Source organism: Monodelphis domestica, chromosome 8 (genome assembly GCF_027887165.1).
Source record: "Monodelphis domestica isolate mMonDom1 chromosome 8, mMonDom1.pri, whole genome shotgun sequence".
Classification (NCBI taxonomy): domain Eukaryota; kingdom Metazoa; phylum Chordata; class Mammalia; order Didelphimorphia; family Didelphidae; genus Monodelphis; species Monodelphis domestica.
Window position 1 is genome coordinate 86,327,410 of NC_077234.1, and position 15,383 is coordinate 86,342,792.

Sequence of the window (15,383 nt, forward strand, 5' to 3'; positions counted from 1 at the left end):
ACAAGTATTTATTAAGTACATGTTATATGACAGGCATTATTCTAGGCACTGGGGATGCAAGTAAAGTGAATGAAACAATCTCTACTGCAAAGAATTATATTCTAATGGAGTAGGCAATTATACATACATAAATATATATAATATAACTATAAAGTGGGGGCAGCTGGTGGCTCAGTGGATTGAGAACCATGCCTAAAGATAGGTCCTAGGTTCAAATCTGGTCTCATACACTTCCCAGCTGTGTGACTCTGGGCAAGTCACTTAACCCCCATTGCCTAGCCCTTACCACTCTTCTGCCTTGGAACCAATACACAGTATTGATTCCAAGACGGAAAGTAAGGGTTTAAAATATATATATATATACACACACACACATATATATATTTAGTAAACATATAAAGTAAAGAAATGCAAAGTGGTCAAATGCAGGATAGTTTGGGAGGAAGGGTACAAGTAGTTTTGGGAACCTTAAGAAAGACTTTATGGAGAACACTTTGTTTGAGCTCCATTTTAAGGGAAGAAAGGAATACTGAACACTGTGAGGCAAGACCTAGGCATATGGGACATAATGTCTTAAAGCCAAAAAAAATGAAGTGTGTGTTAGGAAGAAAGAAAAGTTTGACTGGACTCAGTGGGAAAAGAGTAGTAATATCCCATGAGGCTGAAAAGATAGATTGAGGCCAGCTTATATAGAACTTTGCAAGCTAAACAGAAGAGTTTATATTGGTCTTGGAGGTAACAGGGTTTATTGAATAGGAGAATAAAAAAATCATATTCATCTTTTAAAAAATTTTAATTTATATATTTGTTACATTAAAATTCCCAGGTAAATCTATCCTTTCCTCCTTACTTTACCTCCATGCAGTAGAGAAGGCATCCTTTGGCAAAGACATATATCTATAAAATTGTCTTCCTTATTTCTTTTATCTGTTCTTTCTCGGGAGGTGGACATTCACAAGTCAGTCCTCAAACATATTCACCTTTAAGTAAAAGTTGGCAGCAGAGTAGAGGATGGACTAGAGTAGGCAGAGACTTGATATAGGGAGAGCCTGAGCTAAGGTGATAATAGTTATGGAACTGTTGAGAAGGTTGGATATGAAAGATTCTGGGAAGGGAGAAATGACAAGGTTTGGGAACTGACTGAATATAGTAGGGGAAAGAGAGTGTAATGGTAGAATGATTCTGAGGTTATAATGTGAGAGAGTAGGAGGCTGACAGTGACTTTGACAAGGGCTAAGGTTTGGGAGATGTCTCTGGGATATTCAATTTGAAAATGTCTAACAGGTAATTGATGATGTGGATCAGAAGCTCAGAGAAGAAACTGGGAGATGGATATGTTTCTATAAGTCATCTGCAGGGAGATAACAGATTTCATTCCCTAAAGTTATTAGAATGTTTTATTTAGATAATTTGATGTTATTTATTTATTTAATTTATTTAATGGTTATTGAACTTCTTAATTATAGATAAAGAAGGTTGATGAAACCTGTAAACCTCCCCCACACCCTCTTCCCGAGGTCTGCTATTGACTAGCTTTATAACTTTAGTCATTTACTCTTAACTTCCCTGACCTTCAGTTTCTTTACTGGAAGATTTAAATACTTGGACTAGGGGGCCTGGGTTTTCATAAATCAACTCAATGTTATATATAGGAAGCTGCTGCAGAAGCAGAGGTTTGACTCTGTATGTGACTTTGGACGAGGAACCTGTCTTCTCTTGGTCTCTAGTTTTCCTATCTCTGACTTGATCAGGGTTGAACTGGATGATATCTGAGGGCCCTTCCAGCTTTAAAAATTTATGATTTTAGATAAAATTCCATTAAAACAAATTCCATAAACAATCTAAATATTTTTGTTGCAGCAAAATTTTTTAATGCTTATATTAGTGATTTTCAGAAGCTGGAGAAGAAACAGATGCCCAACCTCCATGTGGTGAATAAAGTGTTCTGGGCACAGATGGGCAAAGAGGAACGTTTTATGTTCATATTTTTACTCTTAGTCCCTTCTTTCTAAAAGCTCCAGAAGAATTTTTTATATTAGCATGTTTTTATTATGGTGGTTGGTTTGGAAGATTTAGGTGTACAGTGATGGTTGAGATATGAGAAACAGGCATTCTTAGAGGAACAAAAGAGCTTTAAAGAGCTCAACTCTAACCTAGTTCTTGACTTCTCTTTCCTAATATAATCAGATACTTTTATAGGAGACCAGGAGCTAAATGATAAGGAACTAAGATAGTATTTGTTTTACAGAGTTATTCATGGTAGAGAATTTGTCTTTACCATATCATCAAAATACTGTTGTTGTTATGAACTATCTGCAAGAGAGTTCATGTAAATAACATTATAATAAGGAACAGTGTTATTTGTTTAATTTAATTTAACCTGTATATAAGTGGCTTCACAGAGAAGGTAGTTCTTTCTAGTAGATTTACTAAGTTGATGATCACAAAATCCCAAAAGACCCTTGCTGAGTGGAACCACAAACAGGGAATTACTGTTAAAAGCGGTAGGACTCTATGGGATAAATATGGAGAGGACATGGCCAATAAGAGTAGCAACTATACTGTACTGACCTTTCCAGAAAACCATTTAACTTTCAGGTTTAAGGAAACTGGAATTAAGAAGAGATGACAGATGAGAGAAATACTATAATTGACCTTTTGAATTATTGTTTTGTTTTATTTTAAGGTACTTAAGTATTATTGCAACTTGAATTCATATATCCCAGTTTGAATAACTTGAATAATATTTAAGGACATGCTTAATATTGTTCATGATTTGAGGCAATATATATAAGATTTTTCCTCCTCCCCTGCTCCATCCAGTTTTTTTCTGTCTGAATATTGTACTAGGTTGATAGCCTCATATAATATAGACAGCTTAGATTTTAATAATTCCAAAAGTCAATACAGAACAAATTGAATGAGTTTTATTTTTAAGCCAGATAGGCTTACTTGTTTTTATATTTATTTATTTGCTGTTAACTATTAAAAGCTAGTATATTTCAAAATGTTGGTTAATATTATATTTGTTGATATCCTGATCAGTTTTATTAAGGCTTAAAATGGCAAACAAAACTTATATACATTTTTAATACCTTAAAAAATCATATTAGCGAATATAATCTTAGCCTTAGTAATCCCTTCAGTAAGATTCTTTTTACTTATAAGTCAGGCAGCTAGGTGGTAGCATAGTACACAGAGCACTGGACCTGGAGTCTGAGTTCAAATTTGTCCTTAGACATTTACTAGCAGGGTAAGCTTAGGCAGGTTGTTTAATCACTCTTTGCCTCAATTTCTTCAACTATCAAATGGGAATATAACAGTACTTACCTTTTAGGGTGGTTGTAAGGATTAAATGAGATGATAATTGTAAAAGTGCTTAGTGGGGTGTCTGAAACCTAGTGAGTATGATATAAATTATTATAATGATGATTACAATACTAGCATTCTGAGAACTTAGATTCATATCCATTTTAAGAAAGGTGTCATGCAATAATATTGCTCTCAAATTTTAAAAGGTGGTAGGATATAAAATTACAGATGGAAAAGAAAAATGCTGTGGCAGTGAAACGACCATACTTCTGAAACATGAGAGTCAAAAGAACAGAAATGACATATCAGTGATACCACATTGAGGTGACACATTGGTAGTCCCTAAGAGTATAATCTCCATATTTTTGTCAAATTGTTTTATTCTTGCTTTTGGAGGCCTAAAAGTGCTGTCAGACAGCTTTTGTTAAAAGCTTATCTCCCCTCTCCTCATTTCTTTCCCCTGATGATGTCTTATTCCACTGTAGCTTTCACTAAAAAGATAGCTATGGAAATGAATTGTTCTCTGTTTAAAAAACATAACATCTAGTTTCAAGGTCTTTAAAACTGTTATATGTGCCATAAAGTATTACCATTATTATTCTATGTTACAGATCCAATATCCAATGCACCTGCAGATATTGAAAGTGTTACTTTTATTTTGAAAAGATCTACTTACATATTGGCTGTTCTCAATAATAGTTATTTTTCGTTTCATTAATTATAAATATGGATGTCTATTTTAAATAATTGTTCTTAATTACATGAGTTTAATTACCTGTTTTCCTCTTTTTAAAAAAACATAAACATCTAAATTCTATAAGTAGGAATGATTTAGTTAACTCTACTTCATAGCTAAAAATAGCAGTGTTCCCCCGTCTTAGAATTTCACATTTTAATCTCTAGCAACATATGTTAATATCTAGAATTTAGCTATAGCCATTTTTCTTTTCCTAAGATAGAAGTGACTTTTATTCTGAAAGAATATTGGATAATTAAATATATTACCCATATGGTAGAATCTTTAAAGCGCCTGGATAAATTTCAGACTTCTTTTTTGTAGTATATACTCATTTCTCTTCATTGTCACGATGCTAAAGGCTGGAGATGAATGGAACTTATATGAAAGAATTTGGGGGATTCTGGGACCTCAGGTCTTGGTGAATTAGTTCTGGATATTTGAACTGCTTTTTTCCTGAATGCTCTGAATCACCTGGATCTGTACTGACTTTCATCTCCCAGAATTCACCTTCCCACTTTATTTGAAAGTTCAAAGCCTGGGTCTTCTGGTCCCTCTCTGGTATCTCAGCACAGAGTATTAGGCACCTTAGGGACCTCAGAGTCCCTATGCCTCAGGATTTTCTGATAATCCTGGGGTTTACTTAGTTGATACCTCTCCTTTTGCTCTCTCTGGATGTAGAACTTTATAGGCTATTCAGTCTCTGCTGTCTCTAGTCTTTCTGGGAGGTTAGTTACACTAGTGCTGGCCTTGCTGGAGGAATCTTGACTGAATTTTTGTGTAATTCAGGAATGGAAGAAGCCACTGTAATTTCTTATTGGATTTTTCTGAGCCCAGGAAATGCATTTCATTGTATATATCTCCAGCACTGATCTTTCAATGCAGTTGGCCCTTACTTTAATCGAATTAAATTTACCCAGTACATATGCTTTCCAGTTAAGATTTACTTTTTGGGTCCAATTCCAGTGGGGGTAGAAGAGAATTTGCCCATTGTATTGTATATGTAACAAGAGTTTTCAGTGGATAGTTTGTGAATTGTGCTTAAACTTCAGGTCTTTCCTCACTCTGTACCAGAAAAAAGGGCCCTGTGTTGACTTAAATTTCCAGTTAAGTTTAAGTTCAGAAACTGCCTAGGAACAACAACTTGACTGTAGAGCCATGAATCTTATTCTTCTAGTTGTTGTTCTGCTGTGCCAGAAGTATTCTCAGGAAATTACTGTTTGGGAAACTAGCCACATTTTAAGGATACAACTTGAAGTTTCTGGGATGCTTTTTGGGGGAGAAACAAAGAATCTCAGTTAACTATTATGATTGTATAGGGTGGGAAATGTACTTAGAAAAAAGGAAACTTTTGGGGGCAGCTGGGTGGCTCAGTGAATTGAGAGCCAGGCCTAGAGATGGGAGGTCCTAGGTTCAAATCTGGCCTCAGTCACTTCCTAGCTGTGAGACCCTGTTCAAGTCACTTAACCCCCTATTGTTCTTATTGTTCTTCTGCCTTGGAACCAATATATAGTATTGATTCTAAGACAGAAGGTAAGGATTTAAAAAAGGGGGGGTGGGACTTTTATCTCCACTTAAGACTTACTTGAGAAATCTCCTGAAGGGAATTTTTGGGCATTTACTAGTTCAATGGTTGTCAAACTTTTTGATCTTAGACTACTATATCCTCTTTAAAATTATTGAGGACTTCATGGCATTTTTGTTTATATGGGTTATATTTATCAGTATTTACTGTGTTAGAAATTAAGATGCTTTACTTAACTAAAAGTTAGGTACTAAAAGTACCTAAACTGCAACCCTTATGCTTCATATGAGCTCCACACCTTACCCTAGGACAGGGCAGGAGGAAGTGCTCCCATTGGGCTGCTGGGCAGAGGAGTAGGTGATGAGGGAAATATCATTAGGTGCATGTGGAGGGGAACAGCCCCCACTGGCATGTGTGCCATAGTTTTGCCCACATGGATCTAGGGAATCCCCAGGGATCCCCAGAGTGCACTGATCTAGTTGATTCAATACTATTTCTTCCTCCACTGCCCTTATAACCTCATTCAAAGCTATCTGATAGTATGAAGGAAACTCTATCATTGTATTATCTATCATTCAGTATGGTTCTAGTCATTTCCTATCCAGTGTGATATGAGAGTTCCTATTGGCTGACTTAGTGTCTTTGAATAAGTCACTTACTTTTCAGTAACTTCAGCTGCAAAATGAATGTTTACTAGATGATTTTTAATACGTCTTGCCTCTAATAGCCCATGATTAGTTCATTATAGATTCTGTATCTTAGCATTATAAAATATCATTAATATCTATGGACATATGGGCATATGTGGATATAGTGATTTGAAATTTCTTTGGAAAAGAAGGGAGGAAAAAGTTAATAAGTACTTACATATAACTATTATTAGTATAGTAACATTTATAAAGGACCCACTGTGTTAAGTAATGTGGTATTACCTGAAGAGTAGGAGCCTGGGTTTTGTCCTCTAGGAGTTTACAATCTCAGTGGGAATACAAAATAAATACAAAATTAGCTAAGAAAGATGTGGTATCTAATGAAGAAAGGAGCTTTTGATATGGAGAGACATCTTGGTGTCCTGGGTAGAGTCCTTTGTTTGGAGCTAGATAACCTGATTCTACCATTAAGAGAGGTGTAACTTTGAGCAAATCACTTACTTTGTACCTTAGTTTTTCCTACATGCAAAATTAGAATAGTAATATGTAATTGCCTACCTTCTGCTGCTGCTGCTGTCTGGAGCAAATGAGATAATGTATATAGAGCATTGTTTTATCTGCCTGCCTCACAGGATTATTGTGAAGAAAATGCTTTGTAAATCATAAAGCATTACATTTTAATATTATAATGACTTAGCTATTTGAACATTCCATAGAAATCTTTTTAATAGTTTAGGCAGCCTGCCATCAGTTGACCCAAAAAAGAATTTCTGATGATCCTTCCTTCCTTCCTTCCTTCCTTCCTTTCTTCCTCCCTCCCTCCCTCCCTCCCTCCCTCCCTCCCTTCCTCCCTTCCTCCCTCCCTCCCTCCCTTCCTCCCTCCCTTCCTCCCTCCCCTCATTCCTCCCTCCCTTCCTCCCTCCCCTCATTCCTCCCTCCCTCCCTCCCTCCCTCCCTCCCTCCCTCCCTCCCTCCCTCCCTCCCTTCCTTCCTTCCTTCCTTCCTTCCTTCCTTCCTTCCTTCCTTCCTTCCTTCCTTCCTTCCTTCCTTCCTTCCTTCCTTCCTTCCTTCCTTCCTTCCTTCCCTCCCTCCCTCCCTCCCTCCCTCCCTCCCTCCCTCCCTCCCTCCCTTCCTTCCTTCCTTCCTTCCTTCCTTCCTTCCTTCCTTCCTTCCTTCCTTCCTTCCTTCCTTCCTTCCTTCCTTCCTTCCTTCCTTCCTTCCTTCCTTCCTTCCTTCCTTCCTTCCTTCCTTCCTTCCTTCCTTCCTTCCTTCCTTCCTTCCTTCCTTCCTTCCTTCCTTCCTCTCTCCCTTCCTTCCTTCCTGCCTTCCTTCCTGCCTTCCTTCCTGTCTCCCTTCCTGTCTCCCTCCCTGCCTCCCTGCCTCCCTGCCTTCCTGCCTTCCTGCCTTCCTTCCCGCCTTCCTTCCCGCCTTCCTCCCTCCTCCCTCCTCCCTCCTCCCTCCTCCCTCCCTCCCTCCCTCCCTCCCTCTCTCCTCCCTCCCTCCCTCCCTCCCTCCCTCCCTCCCTCCCTCCCTCCCTTCCTTCCTTCCTCCCTTCCTTCCTTCCTTCCTTCCTTCCTTCCTTCCTTCCTTCCTTCCTTCCTTCCTTCCTTCCTTCCTTCCTTCCTTCCTTCCTTCCTTCCTTCCTTCCTTCCTTCCTTCCTTCCTTCCTTCCTTCCTTCCTTCCCTTTGTCCCTCCCTTCCTATTTCCTTCCCTTCCTTCCTCTCTCCCTCAGACCCTCCCTTTTTTCCTTCCTCCCTCCCTCCTTCCCTTCTTTCTTTACCTTCCATCTTAGGATCAATACTGTGTATTGGTTCCAAGGCAGAAGAGAGGTAAAGGCTAGACAATGAGGATTAAGTCTCTTGTCCAGGGTCACACAGCTAGGAAGTAACTGAGGCCATATTCGAACCTAGGACCTTCATCTCTAGACCTGGCTCTCAATCCATTGAGCTACCCAGCTGCCCCCCCCCCCAATTGTTTTTTTATTATCAGTTAGCTTAAGTTTTATCCTATTTATTTCAATCTTTGAATTTTGTTCTAATATTTCTTGCTTTCTCACAGACTCATTAATTTCTCTTTGGTTTCTCGGCTTGACTCTCAATCCACCGAGCCACCCAGCTGCCCCTTCTGATGATTATTTCTAACATTCCTTTTGCATTATAAAGGGAGTTGATGGTCTGAATACTGTACAAGATATGACACTGGTAACTAGTGATAATATCCTTCATTTATGGAAAAGTTATTCTGCTTTCAAGGTGTTTATAAGGTTTACCTAGAATTCAAATTACTAAATTAATTGTCTTGGAATAATTTCTAAGTTTTATAATATGCCTTTTAGTTTCTTAGTGGGAATCAAGTTCCTGGTTAAGATGCTGGATTACATTTAAGAAATCACCTTTTTAATTAAGTGATGTAGTTCTTTTACTTCAAAGTATTAACTAGGACTTTTGATATTTTCATAGACAATCTGCTTCATCTTGATTCTGCAGCATTCCAGTATAGTGGTGTCCTTGGGGCTCTTTCTTAACATTGATATGGTACAGAAGATTTAAAATCAGGTATAACTTTATGATCAGAACCCTCTGATGAAATGTAAAATTGAAACTTTATATATTTGGACACATTTTTATTATTTATTGATTCTTTTTTGACTATCTTTTAGCTGATGTTCACAAGGAATAGAGTCACGTGATGTATGAAGGGAAACACATACACTTCTCTGAGGTTGACAATAAGCCCTTGTGCTCATATAGCCCCAAACTGTGCAAGCAGCGGCGGCTCAACGGCTACGCTTTCTGTATCAGACACGTTCTGGAGGACAAGACTGCCCCCTTCAAGCAATGTGAATATGTGGCCAAGTATAACAGCCAACGCTGCACCAACCCCATCCCCAAATCTGAGGATCGCAGGTAAGAGTCCAGGAGAGCATAAATGTAATTAGTGATTGTGGATTGTGATTTGAGTTTTTTGTTTTTGTTATTTATTTTTTGTTTAGGTTGAACTTGACTTTGGGGAGTAGGGATATGCAAAAAACTTACATATAAGAATTTGGGAATACTACTATTCCTAACCATATTTAAATATGTGAATGCCATGTTTTTCAGGGAGAAGGAAATTATTTTTAAAAGGAACTTTCAAATAAAGGATGTTCAAGCTGTTTCCCCCCAGCTTTAAATTTTGTAGGCAATCCAGAATTACTGTTAAACATTTTTTTCTTGATATTTGCTATGCTCTTATTTGTATGGCTTATTAAGGCCTTTTAAAGTAAGGTGTGACTTTTTTTATCAGTCGTTTAAATGAAGAAAATAATAGAAAAAATTTGTCAATGAAATATTATTAATAAAATCAAATATTTTTCAAGGATTTTGAAATTTTTTGTTAAAAGATGGCAGGATATATAGGCGTATTTTTTTTTTAAAAGGAAAGATGAGAAAGGTCATTGAATTATGCCTTAGTATTTCCAGTTAAAGATATCAACCAGGTTTTATGTTCTTTCAAATTAATTTTAAACCTTTTTGTTATATTGTTTGGTATTAAAAAGTGCATATCTAGTGTAATCACAGAACATGAGTATGCTTTTACATCTAAGGTGGATCTACAATATAAATTGAAAAATGGTACTCTAGCAAATTCTTTCTAAGAAAATGTAATGGAAATATGTTTTAAAGTAAAGTATATATATGTGCATTGAGAGGATCAGCTGCTGGTCACACATTTTGCATTTTTTTTTTTAAACTCTTACCTTCCATCTTAGAATCAATATTGTGTAGTTCCAAGGCAGAAGAGTGGTAAGGGCTAGGCAATGGGGATTAAGTGACTTGCCCAGAGTCACACAGCTGGGAAGTATCTGAGGCCAAATTTGAACCTAGGACCTCCCATCTCTAGGCCTGGCTCTCAATTCACTGAGCCACCTAGCTGCCCTGCATATTGCTTATTCTTAAAGAGAAGTCATACTTTTTTTTAGAGACTACTTTTCACTTTATGACTTCTTCTCATCTCCAAAGAGCAATGTTGATTATCTTATACACTCATGTAGAGAATTATACAGTGGAGCAAATAAATGCTTCATATTCTCCCAGCAATTCTAGCTATCCCTTAAGAACTGGTTATACTGTTGTTGGTTTTATATTTGTATATATATGTGTGTGTGTGTGTGTGTATATATATATATATATATATATATATATATATATATATATATATAACTTAAAACCACAGTTTTAGCTTTGCACCTTTCTTGTGGATTATTTTTCTGTTGGGGGGGAGGAGGGGAAACAGACATTTAAACTTCACATCTTTGTGTTTAAGTAAATATCTGTTTCATAGAGTATAAAAGTTGTTCTGATGAACAACCAGACCTGTCACTCTTAATGTATGAAATAAATAATTGTATAAAAAGAGATCATACTAAAAATGAGTGTGGTATAATGTAATGATTTGGGAGTAAATCCCTTAGAATTACTAATCAGCACTTAAAGCTTCAAATTACAATACCTGAATGCTACAGATAGCTTTTTAGTTTGGGAAGAAGTAAATGTTTAATCTTAGATGAAAAAAAAAAGACCCATACTTTGTAGCAAATGTGCATGTCAGAGTTTGATTTTATAGATTAATAAGTAGCCTGAAAATTATAATTTCTCATTCCTCTATTTGAGGATGATGGATGAACACAAATTAATTCATTGCCTTAAGTAGCATTTTTTAATATCTATAAAAATTTGCCTTTAAATTTAGTTCAACATTGAAGCATTTGCCAATCTTGAATATTTTTCCAAGGGCCAAAGACTTAGTATTATTACTAGAATTAAGGACACAAATTAAGATGAAAGGGTAATCAGAACTTCCTGAAACCATTACAGGCATTCTAGACACTCTTTTTCCTCACTTTTCAGTTCTGAAGTAGATTTAAGATTTTTTTTTAAGGCAAAGCTAGACTAAGGATAGAATGCTAATTCCTTATAAATCTATTAGGTGGTGCTATGATTAAATATTTATTTAGCTATCTTTACTGGATAAGACTCACAACCTGATGTTCTCTATATTTTCTTTTTCTATATTGACTCATCTGTCATTAGAACTGTTTTTCAAATTCGAAAAAATGAGTCCATTACTTCTGATTGGTGAAATCAGTATTTAAGAAAGGGTTAATGTTTTAAAACAACTGGAAGAAGTCTTATTGGTCAGTCATATTTAACTCTCTGTGACCCCATGGACTTTATCCAGGTGATTTTCTTAGTGAATCCAATGGATTTGTTTGCCATTTCTTTCTCCAGGGTGCCCCCATTTTTACAGATGAGAAACAAATAGGGGTTAAGTGACTTGCCCAGGGTTACATGGTTAAGTGTCTGTGGTTAGACTAAACTTAGATCTTTCTGACCTTGGGTCTTGTGCTTTATCCACTATGCCACCTAGGATGATGGGTATTAGGATATGAAGAAGTTTAAACTTTAACCTATTTATAGACCTTAACTATTCCTGAATCTATTTATAACTGTTATACTAGTCTATAAGACTAAACTTTGCCTTTTCTATAGGTAACAACAACAGATTTATTTATTTTCATGTTCAAGTTCTCTTTGGGTAATTGTAAATGAGACAATTCATAATCAAATTGACAAAAGAGACCTGTTCACGTGAAGAGAGAAAATTGATTTGAAGCCTAAGTAAAAACAATGAAATTGTTTAAAATTCACTTTTAAGATTAGTGAGATCAAAATTTTCAGTTCACTGAAGCAAAGTTTCATGTGTATTTAGATGATATCCCCTCATACTTATCTCTTTAGATGGTCCTTAAAAAGATGTGTTGAAAGCTAGTGGTTCCTAAACTTAAGTACACTCATATTGGATTCTTGTTTGTGGTTCTGCTTTGAAAGACAACTATTAATTAGTATAAGACTTGTCTACTTTTTTCTGTTAGCTAGGAATAATAATTATGCAAAAAGTGAGAAACTCATCCTAGCTGGGATTTACTTATATAATCCCACATGCCCAAACATCTTACTGAAAATAAAAAGATCAGTAGTAGATTTAAGAAACACTAATTGAAACAAATAGATTTGTAATTTGCAATAGATGTGTAAGTAAAGTTGATTTATACATATATACCCTTCTCTGTAATGTAAGAATTCCAGACTGAAAACATCCCTAAATGAGTTCTTTTGCTTCCATGTAGCTATACAAAAACCTATTATGCACAGCAGTTATGACCTTTATAATTTCCATAAAATGTTTATGGAACACCTGTATTACTATTATTCTTTTCTTAAAAGAGAACTTTGTAAAACTTTCTTGAAAAATACTGTCACGTAGAATAAAAGGCTTACCTGCTCTTCCAACTATTATCTTCCCTTTGAGGTAAAAGAAACAAGTAGGAGGGAACCCTTAGTTCTTGGCTTAGCTAGCCATGTTCTATTTGACTTTTTAGCTGAAGACAGCTAGATGAAATATGGGACTCCTAGCAATACTGGATTGAAGCCCTTCTAAACTGAAGTCACTGTTTCCCTCTTTCTCTTTTAGACCTCCATTTGTAGCTATCTCTTTGAAATGCCAGAGATCAATGAATAAAATGAAAAGGACATCTGCTTTTGTAATTTTCGTTGTTGGGTTTTTTTTTAAGACCATTTTTCAACCTAATCTTTTAAATTATCATTAAATCATCTTTTAATAGTTTCCTGGAACTTTTATTGTTAATTATAAAAAACTAATGCAAAACCAGAACAAAACAAATCATTACTATTTAGTCCATTTAATAGTGTAAGAACCCTGATTATTTAGTTTTTTTAATTTTAATTTTATTTTTTTATTTTAATAAGAAACAACTATTTTTTAAAGAAGTTAAATGAATTTGAGAGGTTTAATTTAACTATATTATACTGTATAGTGTCCAGTTTTCCCATTAAGGCAAAGGAAATCTAGAACTTACTGTGTATGCATTTTTTTAAAGGTACTGCAACAGCCACTTGCAGGTACTTGGCTTTATACCGAAAAAAGAGAGGAAGAAAAAGAATGATCCAATAGAGGAGGTAAAGGCCAGGCACCAAATGGATAACATGGCCTTCAGTCTGACGGTGCCCACATTGGCCTTGAAGATGCCCAATGGACTTGATGGAATGTCCCTGTCGCCACCAGGGGCAAGGGTTCCTCTCCACTACTTGGAGACAGAGTTGGAAGATCCATTTGCTTTCAATGAAGAAGATGATGACCTAAAGAAAGGGGCAACTGTGAGGAAGAAGTTGCAGAGTAAGTTGGCCCAGAATCGGCAGCGCCAGAGAGAGACAGAGATTTTAAAAGTCCGCCAAGAGCACTTTAGTCCCCCTCCTGCACCTTTGCAGCAGCAGCCTCTGCAGCAGCACTCCCATCTGCCACCTTTATCCACTTCTTTAAAACCTCCAGGGCTGCCGCAGGGTTTAGTCTGCAAGTCCCCTCCACCTCAGAACACCAGCCTACCAATGCAGGGAGTGGCACCCACCACACACACTATAGCACAAGCGAGGCAGTCGTCCCAGAAGAGACCTCTGCCTCTCCTGCCATCCGGTAGGGCTCCTGCTGTGGACCCCCCCAGGACTGATCGGGTCCTCATGAAAGCCACAGCCTTCTCTCCACACTCAGCTTGCATGAGTCGGCTGCAGAGACTGGTGAAACTGTGCACTCGAAGACAGCAGCTGGACACAGATCTGTTTCCCCATTTAGGTAAGTCAATAATCTAGTCTACAACATCATATTGGGGATAACCGCAGCAAAGGGTGCACAGTTGTGTGAGGCTTTGATTTCTTTTGTTCCCATTTATGGGATGTCTTGATAGTGTGAACTTTAGATTACTTCACCCTACTTAGTCTAACAAAAACAGGAATGTCTACACCCATACTTAAGGATTATGTAGTTAGGAGGATGACCTATGACAGACATGTGCTAGCAAAATGACAAATCAGAAACAACTGACAGACCCCTTGGCTGTCAAGTCAAGCTTAAGCTACCATTGTTACATGTAAGACGCAGGAAAGTGATGTAAAACCATCTATATATTTCGCATCACTTCCTCTCTCCGGGCTCTTTGGCAGCGGAGAGGTGGCTGGGGGCAGTGTGCTGAACATTTCAGCGTCTTGGCGTGGTGGCAGCTGTTGTCCAGGTTAGCGGTAAGTTTTCCTTGATACCAAAATGGAAGAAGCCTAGTAACCTAGTTCAGGTGAGGCGTCTTCTCTGAGCTCTCTCGGAATTTTAGGCTAATTCTTTCCTCCTTTACCTTCCAAACACTACCCTCTCAGAAAAAGCCTCTAATCTTCAAAGACCTCATGGTGGAGGACTTTGAACTCCCCCTGGCACAGGCCAGGTGGGAGAAATCCTATACCTTTCCCTCTCTCTTCTCCTTAATTTTTTCCCTCTTTATTAATTAAACCATCATAAGTTTCCAAGCTGACTTGGGTATTTTATTTGGGTATTCCCTGGCTATCAAAATTAATTTAGATTAGGTCACAACCCTAAATTATCTTTACAATAGAGTGCATCTCAAGTATTCCTTTAAAACCCTTTTGTAGTCAGTGTTGGGAACAGTAACATGGCTCACTGATCCAGGGACAGTTCTGATTTAGGAACCTAGATTTCCAGCCTTCTCATCATTGCTTTTGAGCTTTAGACTTGTTCTTTCATGTTTGTGTCTGCATTTTTTTAAGCCCTTACTTTCTGTCTTGGAATCTATACTAAGTATTGGTTCCAAGATAGAAGAATAGTGAGGGCTAGGCAACTGAAGTTAAGTGACTTGCCCAGGGTCACCCAGCTAGGAAATGTCTTGAGGCCAAGTCTGAGCCCATGACCTCCCATCTCCTGGCCTGGCTTTCAATGCACTGAGCCGTCTAACTGTCTTACATTTCTTTACAAAGCAAATTATTCCATTAGAAGATTGTGTATGTTAATTAATTATAAAATGAAAGCTAGATTTTTTTTAAACCCTTAGCTTCCGTCTTGGAGTCAATACTGTGTATTGGCTCCAAGGCAGAAGAGTGGTAAGGGCTAGGCAATGGGGGTTAAGTGACTTGCCCAGGGTCACACAGCTAGGAAGTGTCTGAGGCCATATTTGAACCTAGGACCTCCCGTCTATAGGCCTGGTTCTCAATCCACTGAGCTACCCAGCTGCCCCTTAGATTTTTTAAAAAGTATTTATTTTTATAT

General features: G+C 37.3%; 1 protein-coding gene across 4 annotated transcripts in view; it reads left to right on the forward strand.

The window, feature by feature from the left end:
- Positions 1-15,383, forward strand: part of INO80D (INO80 complex subunit D) — a 66,939-nt gene that overhangs the window by 4,561 nt on the left and 46,995 nt on the right. For all 4 annotated transcript variants that reach the window (XM_016425156.2, XM_016425157.2, XM_001370900.5 and 1 more), the window contains exons 3-5: positions 8,684-8,779; positions 8,884-9,130; positions 13,165-13,910. In XM_016425156.2, coding sequence (XP_016280642.1) covers positions 8,913-9,130; positions 13,165-13,910 — 964 coding nt within the window. In that variant the 5' untranslated portion in view covers positions 8,684-8,779; positions 8,884-8,912. The remainder of the gene's footprint in view (positions 1-8,683; positions 8,780-8,883; positions 9,131-13,164; positions 13,911-15,383) is intronic.